The sequence below is a fragment of the Poecilia reticulata genome, chromosome 4, assembly GCF_904066995.2.
Source record: "Poecilia reticulata chromosome 4, P_reticulata-male-v2, whole genome shotgun sequence".
NCBI lineage: Eukaryota > Metazoa > Chordata > Actinopteri > Cyprinodontiformes > Poeciliidae > Poecilia > Poecilia reticulata.
In genome coordinates, this window is record NC_088833.1 from 5,105,142 (window position 1) to 5,124,709 (window position 19,568).

At 38.5% G+C, this 19,568-nt stretch overlaps 1 protein-coding gene across 3 annotated transcripts in view; it reads left to right on the plus strand.

The window, feature by feature from the left end:
- LOC103463073 (N(G),N(G)-dimethylarginine dimethylaminohydrolase 1) overlaps window positions 1-19,568 on the plus strand; it is a 118,669-nt gene that overhangs the window by 50,282 nt on the left and 48,819 nt on the right. For 2 of the 3 annotated variants that reach the window (XM_081606049.1, XM_081606050.1), the window contains one exon: window positions 5,100-5,443. In XM_081606049.1, coding sequence (XP_081462175.1) covers window positions 5,100-5,443 — 344 coding nt within the window. Of the gene's footprint in view, window positions 1-3,848; window positions 3,960-5,099; window positions 5,444-19,568 lie in introns of those variants that run through there. The other variant, XM_081606051.1, reaches the window with a different exon arrangement.

Here is a 19,568-nt window from a genome sequence, read left to right on the forward strand (position 1 = left end):
TAATCAAATATAAACTCCAGAGATAGCTGCTCATGCTCAGCTTTAATCATGCCTGCGGGTCAGGTCAGTTTTCTCTGCTTCTCAATTAGGACAACATTTTTGTCTTATAGCTCTAAAATCAGTCACATTTTAGATGTGACTGAACTATAGGACATTTTTGTCCTATAGCTCTAAAATCAGTCACGTGATTGGAAAACCAGGAATCATTAAGGCTTCCTGGTTCTTCCTGGTTCTTCCTGGTTCTTCCTGGTTCCTGGTGCAACCCTGCCTACCTCAGAAACACTGTGGGATGACAAAAGATGCCTGGTCCCTAACAAAAGGCAGGTGTGGGAATAAGTGAAGTAGAAAGTGTTTTGCTTCTCAAAGAAATAGAATTACATTTTTAAAAAGCTGACAGAAAATATGAATTACAGGAGCAAATAAAACCAAAACAGCTTAATAAAACATTGAATCATACACCATCTAGCACATATTATGTATGTTTTCTTCTTGTATTATGTTGGTGGAGTTTAAAGCAGAAAAAAATCACTTTTCCCAGCTTTTCCTACTATATATTTTGTCAAATTGTTGACATTTTTAAAAGTAAATTCTTACGTATTCCTAAAGTGACAGGTCCAGATTTTCTGCTTGGATGTAGAAAAGAAAATGTAATTATGTTTGGGTGTGTTTAAGTTACTGTACCGTCCTGACATATGGTACTGCTAAAATGTTCCCTGTCACAAAATAAGCACATTTAAAATGTTGCTTCACCCAAACCACCATCACTACTGTAACTCTTTTTTAAAAAATGTGCCAGATGAGGTTTGCAGCATTGAAAAATCCTGTTCAGTCTTTGGTGACAGGTTTGCTTCAGTGTGGAAAGCACATATTGCCCCACTGTGAGGAATGTGTGCTGTCAGCTGTGATGCTAAATACCCAAATTCAGCATCGTGGTGATGCTTTCCATTTGTCAAGAACTCAAGCAGATCGGCCCCTAACATTAACAAATCCACACCTTGTAAGTAGGCCGCCACCTTGCAAAAGAATTCATATCCCTTCAACTTCATCCATCCATCCATTTTCTTTACACCCTTGTCCCTTAGTGGGGTCAGGAGGGTTTGCTGGTGCCGATCTCCAGCCAACGTTCCAGGCGAGAGGCGGGGTCACCCTGGACAGGTCGTCAGTCTGTCGCAGGGCAACACAGAGACACACAGGACAAACAACCATGCACACACACACACACACACACACACACACACAACTAGGGGCAATTTGGAGAGGCCAATTAACCTGACAGTCACGTTTTTGGACTGTGGGAGGAAACCAGAGTACCCAGAGAAAACCCACACATGCACAGGGAGAACATGCAAACTCCATGCAGAAAGACCGGGGCCGGGAATCGAACCCAGAACCTTCTTGCTGCAAGGCAACAGCTCTACCAACTGCACCACTGTGCAGCCCTTCCTTCAACTTTTTTTGCATTTTCTCAGCTGAAAAAACAACAAAAAATAAAACGTTTACAATTATGTCAATCAAAAAGGAAAGCTCACATTTTTGTTCTTTGCATTTTATCTTAAGAGACTGATAAATCCGAACCTCTAATTCACCTGATTTTATTCTTGACAGCTTTTTGGTGGCAGAACAACTTTAATAGTAACACGACTTTAAATGTGTCTTCATAAAGTAGGACTGATGTTAATTGAATATTGATTTATTTCCCAGTTGCTCTGGCGCAATCATTGAAAATGATTGATTTGTGTTGTGTTACTTGTATGTCAAAACTGTGTTGGAGTTTGATGAAAATTTAGACAGAATAACTTTTTTCACACAATAACATCTTGAAGCTAGTCTGTCTTCTGGAAAGTAACAAACGATGCAAAGGAAGGGATTTAAAACCTCCATCAGCCCTCCATCCTCTGTTATAGAGGAATAAAAGTAAGAAAACTCCCTTCTGTTCAAAGGGGGAAAAAAACTTAGGCATTATCCATTCAGAACCAAGAATGATGGAAAAGAAGGGGGGCTGAGCAGGGGGCAGGTGCTGGTATTGGGAAGAGGGTGGGAAGAGGGTGGGCAGTGTTTGGCGATCCTGGCTGGAGTGGAAAATGGAATGTGGGGCTCCTCAGAATGTGCTGGAATGTTTAGCGCAGTTGAGGATAATTGAGTGAATCTGGAACAAGAAAAGACAAACCGAGATCTTGCGGTGGAAAAAAAGTGCTTCTGGGACGTCTGAACAAAACATTCCATCCATTCAGACGGCTTCGCCAGGCCCAGAACCTTCCTTAGATGGCACTGTAGGGAATAGAAGCCCCCACCCGCCCGCCATTCCTCCCATACTTGCCCTACACTTCACACAAGCAGAAAGCCCCTTTTGATATTCTTTGCCCTTGAAGTTCGTGTGTGTTTTTTGCTTGAACTCTGCCAAGAGCAAAGCTTTTAAACATTGGGTTGAAGAATGGCGCTGTGCTCTTATCTTCTTGCTTTTGAAAAGCATTTTTTTTTTAACATGGCTGGAATAATGAAAATCAGTGCTGCAGAAATCAAGTAAGGATATTTCTGTTTTTCTAGCACTTGCACTTCTTGTTTCATGTTGGTATGCATGTGGATGTTGTCATTCATTTTTCAAAGATAAATGTAACTTTTATATTAACATCTTCATTAAGGTGAATCTCCACTTGAAGCTCAAGGTTACTGTAGTTGTTATACTTTATGTAGGTATTGTTCAAGAGTTGAAATAGCTTGATCCATCTTCCCATCAACTCTGGCCAAGTTCACCCAAACTACTGAACAAAAGAATCTCCACAGCATGATGCTGCCACCACCTGATTTCAAACTGAGAATGGTGTCCTAAAGGGTGGTGTACAGTGTTTCCAGGCCAAAAAGTGTCCATTTGGTTCCAGCTGCTGTAGACAAGACCTCTTATTAAAATGGGACTTAATGTGGCTTGTTTTCAACAATTCCTTTGATGCCAAATAGAGATCTGACCACCTGAGCGGAGCATTTCAGCAGCTCCTGCAGTGACCATTGGCCTCTAGGTGGCTTCTCCAAATAATGGAGAAGACACCTCCATTATTTGGAGGTGGCTTCAAATAATGCCACCTCCACCTGGTCCATTTATCTGATAAATGGACCCGATAATTGCTAGTCCATTTATCTGGTCGGTTTTCAGTTGTGTCATCCTTTTTTACATTTCTGTATGATGAATGGACATTGCTCTGTGTGATAATAAAAGCTTGGGAAATTGTTTTATGACCTAATGCTTCTTTAAACCTCTTGACAACTTTACCCGTGACCTGTTTGAGATTTTTCTTGGTCTTGATGTCACTGTGTGTTCTCTGATTTTCCCCAATCATTGAAAAGTTATACTTATACTTTTTTCCACATTATTAGGAGTATCAGAGTAAAGCACAATAAATACACATGAATCCACATTTTTATAGATTTTTTTTTATTGATTGCTTCTACTTTACAAATATGTGCAACATTGCACAGTAATTTACACTGAAGTGATAGTAAGATGACAAAATAAAACAAAAAGCTTGTTTCTGATGAGAAACAAACCTTGTGGCTGATAAGTTTGCTTCTTATCAGAAACAAACTTCAGGCGTCTCAGAAGATAACTAAACAATGTAAAAAGACAATAAGGATTAAAAAATGTTGTAATGGATAATGAATCATTTAAATTAAGTTGCCTAAATTATTCAAATTGGTAGGCTATTTGAATATTATTTAAAGGATGTTGCAGATTGTTTAATAATATTTGTCTGTTTTGATTAGCACTGGTGGTTTTTATTTTGTTTTGTTTAACTGTATTTGCACTTTGTAAAGTTTTTGCGTGTTATGTACCTCACGGGCTGCCGTAGCTAAATGAGGGCATGCCCTATAAAAGCTGGCAGAATCATTGTACCAATGAACGACTTGAATGAACTGTCAAAGGTGCTTGGCACTATCAACACTTAGCGTTCCCCGGTGAAAGCAGCGAGGTACGTTTTATTTTGTTGTTTAGTGTGTATTCTTATATACAAGAATATATATTTGTATAATATACAAATATTATGTTCTAATATTTGTATACCTGTTTAGTTTTCACGGTGACTGAGGTAATCAAGGTGATTCCGGTGATCGATGATCCACATCAAAGAAAAATAAACAAACCTTGAAAATCACCCGTTGAGCGCAAATCAATTTAAGTGCTGGGGAGCAGCTACAAATGTAATTAAAAACAAGGGGAGAGTTAGATTTTTGTTTGGGGGGGTGGGGGGGGGGATCTTTTTTTAATCCTTCTGAATAATCAACAGAAAAATCCTTAATTGTGTTGCAGCAATTAAAGGACCAATCTTTAAGGTCTGAGGCCTCCGTGTCATCACCCTAATCTTTAACTTTAACTCTCTCCAGAGAATCCGAGTTGGATTCAAATCAGGACTTTGGCTGTGGAAATCTAAATAATCCTTAAACATCAGTCAGAAGAAACAAGTTGATGTATTGAAAAGATTACAAATACTGGTATAAAAATATATTTGGGCTAAGCTACAGCTCTGCTTCTTTGTTCATTTCCAAGAGTTACTGTTTGACTAACTGGTAAAGCTTGGTTAACGTTGCATATTTTCTTTTTGCAAATAATTGAAACAAAAGTAATTATTAATTTCACAAACTACTTCATTTTTGTAAATATGTTAACACTGGTTGTGGGTAATACCACACACTGACACAGGGACAATTTGAGAGAAAAAAAAAAAAAAAAAGGCTTTTTATTCCAGCAGTCCTTTGATTTGAAGGCTCTGCTGTGCAGAGACGGTGTGAAACTGATTAATCCATCAGCTTTGTGTGTTTCTGTCACTTGTTGGACTGATCGCCTCTGAGGGCTGACAGCCTCGTAGCGCTTCACGTGATGATCGGCGCGCGTCACCGAAAGCTGTCGCTCGCCCAGAGACTGGAGCTCGGCTGACTGACACTGTGTGTTGCAGGCTGTTGTAAATAAAGAATAAAAACCCAACAAACTGACAGAAAATAAGCAAGACAGGCAGCATTGCGTCAACAGGGTGGCATTTTTTTTTCTTATTCATTCGCTGAATTGTCTCTTAGGGTGTTTTTTTTTTTTTTTTCCCCCACTCCTTTTCCCCCAGATTTGTGCGTGCCAAGAAAGAAAGAGGGAGAAAAAGAGGAAAGCGAAAACATGGCTGGTTTGATGGCAGGTTTTGGTCACTACACCCATGCGGTTGTCCGGGGAATCCCCGCGTCCCTGGCCAAAGAGGCGCTCAGGACCAGCCAGGCGGAGGTGGACCTGACAAGGGCGCGGACGGAACACGAGGCGTACGTCGAGGTGTTGCGGACGAGGCTCGGGCTGGAGGTGGTGGAGCTGCCCGCGGACGAGTCGCTCCCGGACTGCGTGTTCGTGGAGGACGCGGCAGTGGTGTGCGGCGAGACGGCGCTCATCACCAGACCCGGGGCGGAGAGCAGGAGGAGAGAGGTAAGGGATGTGTCAGTATGATTCAACGTGCCCAAAATAATACAATTGGAAAAAAAAAAAAAGTTTGATGTGGGCTTGGATGGGTTTGCCTAATCCCTCCTCTCCTTGTTGTCTGTTGGGATGCAAGTAATAGGTTTCAGGGAAGCACAGGGAGCTGAATGATGCACTGACAAAGGTGATCAACATTAGAGCAGATTACTCAACACATAAAGCGCCCATGTGTGATGGTGATGACGGTTAAATATGAACTAAACCCTTAATCTCTCTAAAATCTGCAACTCTGTGCACAACATCCTAAATTATAGATATAAAACAACAATAAAAAACAGTGCAGTCTGTTAATATGAGGATGTATTGATAACTTTGCAAGACAACATCCATATAAAACATATTACATTTTGTATCGGGTGTTAATGCATTTTTTCCCTGTATATTTTATTTCTAGTTAATTGCAAGTTCAAAGTGCTTGCTTTCTTTTATTGTAGATACTTTGCATTTGAAGGCATCCAGTGCAGTGTTGCCTCATAACTTACAAAATTTGACCTAAGTTGGAACACATGGCTTTGAGCGAAACACGGCGTCTCCACAGATATGTCCAAAAAAAAAAAAAAAATGAAATGACTGGAAAACAAAGGAAACAAATAAATACATTGTGTGACTGCACATGGTTGCCTAGTGAGGGGAAGCTGCAGTTTGGGGTATTCATGTATGAGTGTTTGGCAATGAGGGGAATGGTAGGACAGATTCTGTGAAAGCTCCCTGTCATTCCACATCAGAGTCACTTTACTTGGCTCACTGGTGATGATGGTCCTCCAGCCTCACTGACGGCACAGATATTGATCGGAAAGCTCAGTGCAGCCACCCTCAGCCCTGCCGCGTTTCACATATGACACACATGACGCCAGTTTGGTTTGCATTGCATATGAATGCACAAATCATCAGCTCTCTCATAATAATATGCGCATGATTTTTGTGCACTGGTTTGGTTACTTACCCTTATTGCAGTAGGCAGGAAACATATCAAGCCAGGGACACATATAATGACAGAACACATGCTTGTGCAAATCACAAGTACAATTTAGCAAAATTAATATTGGATATTTATTTCTGCACACATGGTGTTTTAAATATCACTGGGAGATGAAACAAAGTTAGCTGCTTAATGTGCTGGTATGGTTGCAAATGCATGTTTGCGTTAAAGTGACGATGAAGGCTTTTAGTCTGGAATTGAGATTATGTATTTTGGTGACCAATGATAGGTTATGCTTTCATATAAAGTGTTTGGCGGCTTTTTAAAGCACGTTTGCTTTGCAGCGATGCATCCAAGCGCTGTCAGGATTACCTTTAACCATTTGTGATGGGTTTCAACATTTCAGCTGCTCACAACTTTAACGCCAACATATTCCAAGACTTGTCTCCATTGTTTGCTGTGGCCAGTTCCCAGTTTAGATAAGCAGTGCAGTGTTCAGGACTGCCTGTACTTGTTCTTCACATGGAATTAGGACACAGCTGTGTCTGAACATGTGCAAACATTAATACCCCATTGCTTGGAGTCGGTTTGTTACAAGGTTTCATGAAAAACAGACTTTTTTTTTTTTTGTTAATCATTGTCAACAGCTTGGCTTTGTGTTCTTCAAGTGAAATTATGAACTTTGCCCAGATCCTGCACAGAGATGAATTATCTCTTTGCTTTGATCTTAGAGAACAGAAGTTATTTGTGGGACTATTGACATAGGAACCAAGGTGTTTGTCTAAGTAAAAAAAAAAGGCATTGAGTTGTTGGTTTATAATGGACTTTTCAACCCCCAAAATCAGCTTAATGTATTTTCATCTAACTATATCCCAAAGTCACTTCAAAGGAACTTAATGACTTACTTGATGTATTAAGATATTTCCTCCCTCTGTTCTTGGAATTGCGAGACCATCAATTCCTTAATAGAGCTGATGAATTATAGATTTTTTTATGATGTGCCATTAAATAAAGGTGTAGAGCCACAGCATGTTCTCAGGCATTTTAGCAATGATCATCTTGAATGCATGTTGAAAATAAATCCTGCCATGACTTGCTTTTTCTGTACCTTTTAGAGTAGAGATTATTGTCTTGATTTGAATAATGTTTAGTTATTGTGACAAAAAATGTGTCTGGAAAATAATGAAAGATTTTGGGTGCGTATCCAACAAGACCATATTCACCTTATAAAACAGTTTGAAGCCGAGTTTGACGTGCCTGTGATTTATGTCAGGGTTAAGGCAGGATAAGGGACAGAAGTTAACCTGAGGCTGGTACAGCCCTGAGCGTCCCACTGAGGCAAACTCAAGGCCTTTGTAAAAAAGATCAATGATGAGCTGTAAAACTGAGCTTCTTTCAAAGCCAACATGTAAACCACTAGAGCAGGCATGTTCAGCAATGATACAGTATGTGCTCGTATAAGCAGCGCCTGCATGAGGAGACTACCAACTGATTATGCAAGAGAGCAAGATCCACTCTGCACTTTCCATCTAGTCTTTTGCTTGGGTCTTTAACTGCTTTTTCTTCAGAGGCTTAACAGTATTAGGTTATTTTTAATATGCAAGAAGATGCCCCAGTCCTTCCTATACGGTGTACAGTGGTTGATTTGTCAATATCCGAAGGGGGTTGCTTATGTCCCAAGATGTTCACATTCTGGCCTTGTCACCATAATTAATTTAGCCAGAAATTGTCCCAGAAATGATTACAATAAACGATAATACTGTTGTTTTGAGACAATTTTCAAATGATGTAATGTTAATGGCATTACAATGCAGGAACACATTAACAAAGATCTATAAACTTTAAATTCCAATCAATATTTAACACTGGAACTGGAAGATTTTTTTTTAATAGCCAAAATAAATAAACAAAGCAACAAAAACATCAAATATAATGAATTATAAACAAAATTAGCGCACTAGACTGAAGACTTTTGTCCTGCGGCTCTTGCTGGAAAAAGAGAAAAATAATAAATCATGCAAATGGAAATTATTGAAGTCATTTTAATTTATCAGGCGATTCATTTATTTCTTGATTACTGCGACAGACTTATTCACAAAATGCTAACAGCCCGGCTGCTTTAGGTGAATCAGACAGAAATATAGGATGTGTAGTCAGAATGATTACTGAAAACAATGTAAGTAAATGTAAAGCTTTGCTTGAACCAACAGCTGTATTTGTTTTGGGATGGACTATAATATGTAACACTGTGTAGGCTCTATTTAATAAAACATCAGCAGTAACCTCTGTTGTGCTGCAGAAGAAACATGACTTCATGTTTGGATTTTTTTATTTGTTTTTTCTGCAACTGCATCATGACAGACCCAACAGAGATATGAGTCCAACAGCAAAAGTACTGAAAGTTTAAGATGTTAGTCAGCTTGATAAATGAAAAAGGAGATGGCTGGGGAACAGTAGACAGCAGTGGACACTTAGGCTTTAAAAAGTGGACAATAATCAGACGTCTGTCAGTGGCAGTGGCTTTTACAGAACATTTCTGATACTGATTGATGTTGGTTGTTGGTGTTTGGTTACGAGAATGCCCAATAAAGCAGTCAGTATTTTTGTCACCCTGATGACCTCGGCGTCCGATCATAACCAGAGAATTATTCATTTCTTTTTAGACGGCTGATAACCACACAGTGTGAACCCGGCATTGGCTGCAGCCTCCAAGCCAACTATTTCTGACCCTAACACTCAAATATAAATGACTTTTCTATTGACAAAAATGGTAATATAGCATTCTAAAAATCATAAATTTCTTTTTTCCAATTTACATGAAAGAAGGAAATGTGTGCTCTGCAGATATCGCATTGGTGGATGACTGCTTTGATAAACTCTCTATTTTCCATTAGTTTGAATAAAATCCTATTCAGGTTAAGGTGATAAACATTTCTCTGTAATGTTTTTTTTTTATGTCCTCATTTAATGCCATAAGGCTGCATGTAAACGTTGTCACTGTCCCTGACTTCTGATCACACAGTTGCTGCGTAATAAAGTTAAGAGAGTTGGAAATAGTAACTGTGAAAGGAAAAAAATCCTCAAAGCTTCATTTTAGGTAGTTGTTCTCACTGCTCTCTGCACATTAGGTTACTTCTGTTTATGCATTTGCATTTTAACTGTTTTTATCCATTGTGACTTTTAAATGAGGAAGAAAATTCAGGCTGCAGGGTTAAAGGAAACTCATATTCATGAAGTACCAAATCTGTGTTGAGGGCAATGATACGAACAGAAGATGTAAAATCTAGGGGAAGAATGTAACAGGATTTACAAGTAGAGGTTCTCTCACATGATGCAGACTGAAGATATTGTGTGGTTTAACCCACAGAGTAAAATAGCCTTTTGAGCAATCTAAAAACGGGTTTCTGTGTTAAAAGCTGCAGTCATGCAGGATCATCAACTCGTCCAGCCAAGCCTCCATTTTGATTTGCTCTGCCATCGATTGCTAGTAAAGTTCAATGAGAAGCAGAGTGACATGTGCCCTTTTGGTTGGAAAGACACCAGATTTGTCTTTGCCTGCTCCGTCTCTGGGGATTTCCTTTCTGAATGCTAGAGTAGAAAAACACAAGCGGGAGGTAACCATATCATCTGGAGGAATACCAAGTTAAACTGAACAAATGTGGAAATATGATGCATTTCTTTTTAATTTTGTGTTAAGAGTGCAGCTGTTTTCTCTTAGTTTGAGTGTAAACAGTTAGCAGAACATTATATTTTTCTCAAACTGTGAGTTTGAGCCTAATTGACAAATTAGATGATTTTTATCCTCATTTTCCTTATTCAGTGATTTGAGCTGAAAATCAGCTTAACGTTTAGTTTTCAGTGTAACAGGGAGGTGTTGGTCTCAGGCGAAAAAACAAAAAGGTCCACCCACATGATTCCTTGGTTTCTTCTCTGTGACAGATTGGGCACTTGAGAAATTTACCATCAATCTGCTTCTACTAAAATGTTTCCTTGATCTTGGTGATTCAGTGACATAAGGTATGATAAAGATCAAATCTGAAAGTGGCTTTCAAAACAGCAGCCCACTGTTTGTGGGTTTTCTTTGCAATTAAAGATGGGAGAGCAATTTCATGGGCGACCGGTTTGAATGTTGCAATTCATCACGGTATCTACTCAAACACAACTTTTTTGTTGCCTCTTCCCACACCAGGAGGTTAGCAGCTTGTCAGCTCTGAGGTTTTCAAAACCATCAGAACATTTTTAAGAACCCCGACAGACGTAACTCCTGGAAATAAGATTTACTGCAGGAGTTTCAGATTTGATCTCATACCTTCAGTTTCAGCATTGGATTTTTTTTTTAAACTAATATCATTTAAAAAGTTTTTAAATCGGTTAAAAATCTGAAAACATTAATTTGACTTTAATATTAACAGTTCAGAAATATGTTCTATCTACTGCAGCATTTTACAGAGCTGTAAACTGTAGTGCTGAGATATATTTATACATATCAATTAGGATTTAGCTTTTTCTTTTTCTATTTGCTAAATGCCAAGAAGAACATTTAAGACAATTTTTATTACTCTAGCAAATGGAAAAATTTTGGTAATCCTAATTGACCTAAAGAGAAAATTTCATTCTGATTTCACGTCAAACAGTGTGGGGGAAAAAATGCATGTGTCCTTTAATAAAGTGTATGCAAACGTCTGGTTTCAACTGTGTCTTTAAATATTGATTATCAGCCGTAACTTTAATATCAATAGCAAATATGGATCCAAATCTTTAGATCAGTGCATTCCTAATAATTTTTTGCTGATGGACTGTCAGGTTGACAATGCTCCCAAACTTAATCACTCAAAAGTACAGCATTTTCTTTAATTTTTTCCCCTATTGTATTTAATTTTATTGAAACCGTTAAAACAGTTCACTTAACACGAGAAAGCCTGGAAAATGAGTGTAATTAAAAATGGCTAAATTCTGTTATAAAATAAGTATAGAAGGATTGGGTAAGTCCAGGTCTGCAGTCTGAACCTCCTGCTCCACAGCCACAATATTTGGGTCATGTTTCTGTAGACCTAATATTTAAGTTCGGTCCTCGTTATTTGTATTCCTGTGGGCCCTCTTTCTGGTCATGCCTCACGTTTCCACCCCCAAACCATCACCAGACAGCAGAAGAGGCCTTGTTTTGACTAGACAACCTGCAGATCCAGATTCCTCACCTCCCTCCTGCCTCTTATACGACTTCCTTTCCGGAAACAACTTTGTTTCCTACAGGGAGACATGACATCCGAGTGTGATCTGAGGGGAGGAAGGTGACTCAACTGCATCCCACCTGCAGCAAGTGGGTTGAGGTGAACGTGCCTTCTCCAACTGTCTGACACATTCCTCCCACAGTTAACCCTCCCGTCCCCTTGCTGGTTTTTTTTGCCTCACTGCTCAAACAGACTAAAACACTAAATTCTCCATCCAAAAACACTTGAGGGGTCAGAAAAAAGTTTCAGTTGACTACAAAGAAGGCAACTCTGTTTTCAGCAAAAGAGAATACATATATTGGGTAGTGGTATTGGTAGAATACCACTCTACTAAAAATGTAAATCAGATTAAAAACTGGGATTTAAGTTGGCAAAAGGTTTTTGAATTTAAATGAGGCTTTGAATAACTTAAAGTGTCAAGATATTGAAATATATTTACAAAGTGATGACTTTAAATAATTTAATGACTTCCTTTGGCAACTGCTTTTACAGAGATTGGCACGTGTGTGTTGGGAATTCCTAGGAATAAATATTAAATATAACCAAACTATTAAAAGGGTCTTGGAAGGGAGTTCACTCCATCATAGGTGGAAATTAACTGGGATAACCGGCTACTTTTCCTTTTGTAAGTTGATTTACAGCGTCTCGCAATAGGATTTCAACCCCTTAAATTTTTTTTTATGTTTTTGTGCATAGAGATTGAAATGTTCAGAAATTCCAATAAAGTCAGATACTTAACAGATTATTAATTTCTTATTAGTGCAGGGTAAGAAAAACAACTTTACAGTTTCAAAAGCGTCACTTGATCTGCAGAGTTCATAGCAAAAACAGCTGATTTCCTTTCCTGTTTGATGCGCCAGGTGTTTACTTTTCATATATGTGGAGTAGAAACAAAAATGTAGACCAGATGGACCCCTTTGCCATCGCCTTGACCTCTAGTCCAGCTTAGTTTGGTCTACTGTAACCACCACCTCACAGTACAGTGGAGAACTCTGTGAAACAGCTGCAGGACACTTGCGAACAGGAACTCCTCGCAGGATGACCCGGTCACACTCTGCCGTCACTGTGGGCGTGTGAATGTCTGGCTCAGTGTGTGAGTCGGAGTAGTGGAAGACACAGGAAGTGGGCCAGGCAAGGCGGTGCTGAGAGAAGTCTTGCTGAGCCCAGTGAGGGTTCTTCACTGGTTGAGACAAAAGCTCTTTTACTGCTCGACACTTTAGGAGCAAAAAAACATGACATTTAATCTTCTTTTCTTTGCTTTGTAAGTTTAGTCTACTGTACTGTTATCAGCTTTCTTAGAAGACACAGTGGGAGGGCATTTTCAGAAAATGCTGTTTCAAGTAGAATGTATGGATAAAAGATAGGTACTTTTATGGCTTCATGTTCTGCTTCTACTTTTCTCAAAAAAGGTTCAATGATTGACTGAGAGGCTGTTAATCTTCTACTCTTGAAACTACACTGCTCAAAAAAATAAAGGGAACACTTAAACAACACGATATAAACTTCTGTGAAATCAAACTGTCCACTTAGGAAGCAACACTGATTGACAACGGGGTCCCTCGTCGGGTCAATCGGTGTTGCTTCCTAAGTGGACAGTTTGATTTCACAGAAGTTTGATTTACTTGGAGTTAAATTGTGTTGTTTAAGTGTTCCCTTTATTTTTTTGAGCAGTATAGTTTGAACAGTCTCATGTAAATACTGGAAAAAACACACTGAGCTTTGCTGTTTCATGAAGTCTGAAAGGAGGAATAATGTCCTAAATCCTGCAGCTTTTATTCATTTAAAGTTTTGAATCCCATCTGTTGAACATTTGAATATTAAAAAAAGGAAATGGCATTCTTTAAACACATGGTCATAGATTTATTTGCATTCTAAATCTGAGATATCTCCCTGTCCATGGAGAATGCATTGATGTCATTTTAACTGTAGCTTGTGCCAAACAATGCAAACAACTCAGCTGCAGCTGGAGATGCACTAATAAATTGGTTAAAATTTGTTGATTTTTGTGCTTGTGACCAGCCAGTCAGACACTGAAAATACCAACATTTTCGCACATAAAGACAAAAACTATTCCTAGGCATGAATGTTGTTACTGACTGAAGAAGACTCAAGTGATACAGAATTACAGAGATGCAAGACATTTTTTAAAGAGACTATTTTTATGCAATGCCAAGACTTGTGTGCAGCTCCTTCAGGCTGCGAGACGGTGAGAGAGTGAGAGTCTTTCAGCTGATAACAAACAGGATTGAACTAGAAAGGACATCCTGGATTTGGACAGGTTTGCAGTCTTTAGGAAAAATTTAAGGTGAAGACCTAAATTCTCTAGGGATAGACATGAAAACATGACAGACATTGCTGTTAAGGCAATACAAGCTACACTAATTATCCTAATAACTAAGACTTTTACTTTATGTGAAAAATAAATCCTGTTTTGCTGTTGCAGGTTTGTCAATGACCAGTTAAGGGGTAAATTACAGGAAAATACATGTTTTAAATGCTATTCTTATGCTTTTAAAGCATCTAAAAGTACAATAGATAAGTCAGAACTTTGCAAAGCTGAAGATATTCCAATTATGAATCTCTAATTGGAATATTTTTGTATAATTCTATCTTTGTCTTAAGTAAAAAAAAAAAAACATATCTGTCAAGACTGATTGAAATAAATCATTGCAGGTTTTATCTTCAATATTACAAAACCACACACTTCCTTCCTCTCTTTCTGAGATATAAACTGTCAACAATGACTTTATTGATTGCCAGAGATGGAGAGCCTGAGGGAATATTTTATACCTTGCAGGCTTCTGCCATTAGTCTTGTCTGTCATGCCAGCTGTCAGCTAGAGTTAAATGTCCAGTTAACTCTGTTGCCTCAGTTAGTCTGTTGGGTTTTTCTCTTGAGGAGCATTAATGGGATTTAACGGTCACCATTGTTGACAAAAACAAAATTCTAAATGTAACCTTTTAGTTAAATTTTAAGTTATTTGTTACCACAGTTAGTTATCACTGTAGTAGGACATGCAGCAGAAGGCATCCATAGGCCCTGTGGCTGTAACTGATTAAAGTTTTCTATCCTGTCTTCGCAGGTGGCCATGTCTTGATAGGTTACGCAACCGGGTGACAATTTTTCCATTGTTTGATCAGTGTTGTTTAAAATACCCAAAGCTTGGCATGTTGTTTTATAATCTAGCCAGGCTTTAATCTCATCTACATCTTTATCCCAGACCGGTCGTGTGTGTGTTCCTTGGTCGTCATAATACTGTTTGCTTGCTGGTGTCCTTCAAAAAAACCCTTTGAGGTCTTGAGAGCACAGCTGTATTTAAACTCGAAATACACTGTATACAGTTTCCAATACACCGGAACAACCCTGGGATAATGCTAACATCCATTCTGATGTAGGCTACGTTTTAATTAAAGTAGGTTTTTTTTTCACAGGGGATGTAACAAATGTGCTTATTCAGTTCTAAACCAAAATGACATGCATGTGTCTTTCTTTGAATTCCATTAATGTAAGACACTTTTACATAGAGAGAGTCTTGTGGACAAACTTGTTTTGGCAACAAGTATCAAATTGATGGATCCTCAGTATCCCTGCTGCCACAGAAACACTGTTTTCACATCTGCTCAGAACATACAATATGCACCTTTAACAGGATTTTTCTGTCAACAACAATAAGCAATGTTTCTGTTGCACACACTTTATGCTTAATTTCTGTCAAACATTCCCAGTCAGCTGTTTTCTTTTTTTCCTTTCATACATCATTAATTTACATTTATTTTATCCACAGGACACGGGGGAGCTCATTAATACAGCAGTCAGTCGATATTAATCTCAACTATGACTTCAGCATATAGCCATGTGAAAGTCGTTATCTGTAAACCTTACTTTGACTGAGAGCTGATTTTTATCTCATGGAAACTTGGAAATGATCGGTAGTGTGTGAGGCTTGGGACCTATTTGTGATGAACTTGGTATGATCTTCATGAAGAATGAAAGGTGTGACATGTGGTGCTATGCAAGTCTTTCCTTTTTCTCATCTACTTTGAGATTAATTTCTTTTTATTGTTGGCCTCCTTGCTCAGTATTATGTTTTTGGCTTTTCATGTAATTTCACTCTTAATATTTAAGAACTGGGTATAACCACATCGTCGTGAATCCTGACAGAGTTTACATTGTGTTCTTCCAGTTGTTGGTCTCTGATACAACATAGAGCTGAAAATTCCTGACAGTGTGATTATCATTTGCCTTGTAAAGAGCCAATCATTAGCTTTCAGCAAAAGTGATAAATCCATGTTTAGCAGTGCGGCTTTCAATTATCCATCCATTTTCTTACACCCTTGTCCCTTAGTGGGGTCAGGAGGGTTGCTGCCTATATCCAGCTAATGTTCCGGGCGAGAGGCAGGGTCACCCTGGACAGGTCGCCAGTCTGTCACAGGGCAACACAGAGACGCACAATCATGCACACACACACTCATACCTAGGGACAATTTGGAGAGGCCAATTAACCTGACAGTCATGTTTTTGGACTGTGGGAGGAAACCGAAGTACCTGGAGAAAACCCACCATGCTCAGGGAGAACATGCAAACTCCATGCAGAAAGACCGGGGCCGGGAATCGAACCCAGAACCTTCTTGCTGCAAGGCGACATCTCTACCAACTGCGCCACTGTGCACCAAAATTAAACTTTATATCCTACAATTTTGCCAAACTAATGAGAAAATCGTATGTATTTTATGATTTTTGAACAGCAGATCCTGTTTTAGCTACTGTTATTCTCAACGCAAAAATGACATAAATTAGCCTTACTGGTAAACTAGTTATGTAATTGGCAAATAAGTCGTCCAGTGAGTTAGACGGTTCAGGAGAAGGAGTCAGAGCAAATGTAAGGAATATCCTGTCCTGGCTAGAAAACAAAATGAGTTATATCAGTTCCTTTTGAAACGGTTTGAAACTAAATTACGACGCAGATTCATTCAAAAAGGTGATCAATGTCAAGAGGAATTCACATGGCTTATCTCCATTAATGGAGGGTAGGATGAAACAGATTTCTAGTTTCACTGCAGGAAATCATACAAATGCACTATGTGCACGTTTTCATTCACACAAACGTGACTAATATGTGTGCGTCTCTGAAGGTGAGACTGAGGTGTTTAGTTTCCACGTCAGGTTGAGTCAGAGGGAGATGTTATCTATCAAATGGATGCTAAAATGTTCTCTTAGTGTCAGGAGGCTGGCGGCCCCTGGGGAGAACGCGTCTCTTGCACCTCTTTCACCTACTTGTAAGTTGTGTATGTGTACAACATGGAGACTTACATCTTTGTGGGGTTAGCCTTAATGAATGAAATCTGAAAAAAAAAAAAAAAATCTAAAATCAAACTAATTTTGATGCAGTAAAATTAATTGCTGGGCATAATCACTTTACATTTCACAATTTGATTTAACTCGAGTCAAGCTCACCTTTGATTCCAAACGCACCTATAAACGGTTCAGTTGTTGCAGATTCACCTGTTTGCAGATATTTCTGTGGAGCATAACTCTAAACTATAAGCATTTGTATGATTGTGGATTTTTTTTCATTCAGTACATCTATTCTATGATATGACATTCTATTTACTGGCGTTAGCAAAGTGGCTAATCCTGAAGCTGCAATCGTTTTCCTTTCCATTGATAACCTCAAGAGGAAAATAAGGAAAATAGTGGATGTGAGCTTCTGTGGAAGTGCCAAGATGGCTTCCACCGTGCATGTTAATGCATTTTAACATGAGTGTTTGTACCCATAATGCTGGTGGATGAAGTTGATTCTAATTGTGAAAATATACGCTGAGTCAACATTACGCCACTTTTTCTTTGCACAGGGTGCAAAGAAAGAAATGAATAGAGATAACATTCATTAATCTGAAAATCATCCAGTTCAGCAAATTTCTTAGTGTATTTTGGCAAATATCTAAAATGTATGAAGAATATCCTCAGCAATACAATAAGTTGAGGCACTTTACTGGTGTTTGTTGCAACCAGCTAACTACGTTGTGTTTTAAGTGATCTTTTTATTTAAGTAAATCAGATTTGAGATATGGTTTTTGTCTTTTCAGTTTTTTCATGAAAAAGTTATTACTTGCATTAATATATGTAGTTACATGTAGCAATTTTATGTTGATGTGTGAGAGAAATTAAAAGGGAAGCCTATGCCTGGAAGCAGGGTTGGAGTGTGATACAGAGGCATAGGGAGGTGTCTGTAAAAAAGTGTGTGTGTGTGTGTGTGTGTATGTATGTGTTCCCTCCTCTGTCTGCCCTGTGCTGTCACAGTCTGGTGTTATATACACTCCAAGTCTGTTCTCACGCCAACCTACACACTGGAAACGTTCGGTCTTGCTTTGCTCTGCCCTCCTCAGTCATGCATACTCAAAAAACTTTGATAATAACTGAATATTTAAAGTTCCACAATAATCTTCTTTTTAAAAATATTTGCAGGATTCAGAGATTAGTCTCTATAAAACATATTTGTCTTAAGTTCTCAGAAGTGATCCACAAGTAAAGTTGTTTTTGTTAGATGTCGTTTGATGATTCCAAGCCTCGAGCTTAAAGTAACTTGTATTATTGTGTTTTGGTGATCCTTATGAAAATTTGATTGGTCTACTCATTCTTCGTTTTTCTAAGGATCACTCACTAAACCTTGCAGTCAGAAAAAGAAAGCAATGCATGCATAGCAGGTATGCTGTGCTTGTGCATTTATGTGTCAGTGGAAGGTTATTCATGTCTCGGGCTGTGAAAACTTACTTTTGGTCCACTGGATGGCTTCTTACATAAGATCCTCTTTCCATTGTGTAACTGTGTTTATTTAGCTTTCCAGCAAGCGGTTTGGTGAAGAGGTGAATGTCGCAGACAGGCTACAGAGGATACACAGGCCTCAGAGGTGGAGCAGATGCTGCATTTTGTTTTCACTGTGTTTGGAAAGAAGGTATTAAACCCCCCCAAAAATGCCAACCAACTGTTTAGACAGTTGTCAACGACAGATTGATTTATTTTTTCTTTCATGTAGATCATGTAGATCGTCTTAATTTGACTGTTTTTACTTTAGATGTGGAAAAAGTTAAGAATTTTACTCTAGTGTCATGTTGGGGCCAAATAAACACTTGAGCTTTGTTCAACCATGTGTTACCTCTGTTGATATCTTTTAAAGCTGCTGTGTGTTTACAGAGACTCCCTCTGCACCCCATAAATACTCACAGCACTAACCTGTTACGGCAGTTTTATCATTGGAGAACAAACACTGTGATGATAGACACCGTAAATGTGACAGGAGACTCTGAGCTGCTTGCAGTGCTTTTCACTTTTACCAGTAATCTGACGTGTAAAAGGCTTTGAGATAATAACCGTTTTAAAGCAGAAGCTTACTCTCACACTGACAGTTTTGCCACAATTCCCAGTGTAGATCTTGTATTTTTTTAGTTTTTTTTAACCAAAAAAATGTTCCTCTTGCCTTCATGCTTTTTAACTGATTGCTCTGACTGGCAAATTTAGCCTGATTTAAAAAGTTAAAGACGCATACTAATTTAAGGGTCGATATTATATAAGAGTTGCTGTGTCAAATCAAATGTATACCTCTCCAAAGAGTTATGAATAACTAAACGTTTATGGGTATTCCAGTCAACCTAAAAGTTATGTTTTTACAATTTCTTTTACAGCTCAGTCTATCTCTGTTCTCTCTCGGACGTCATTTAAACACCTCACTATGATTAAACGTAGCAAACTTCCAGACAGTTTTTAGAAAAAAAAAAAAGTCTCTGACTTTTCAGCCAGTAGACTGGGACAATTCTTTTTATTGCATATTTACCCTGAGATCTACGTTGAATGAAGGTTAATGATATTATACTTTGTCTTTTGAACAATATATTTCTTGACACATGTCTCTATTTTCGTCAAAATATGTAGG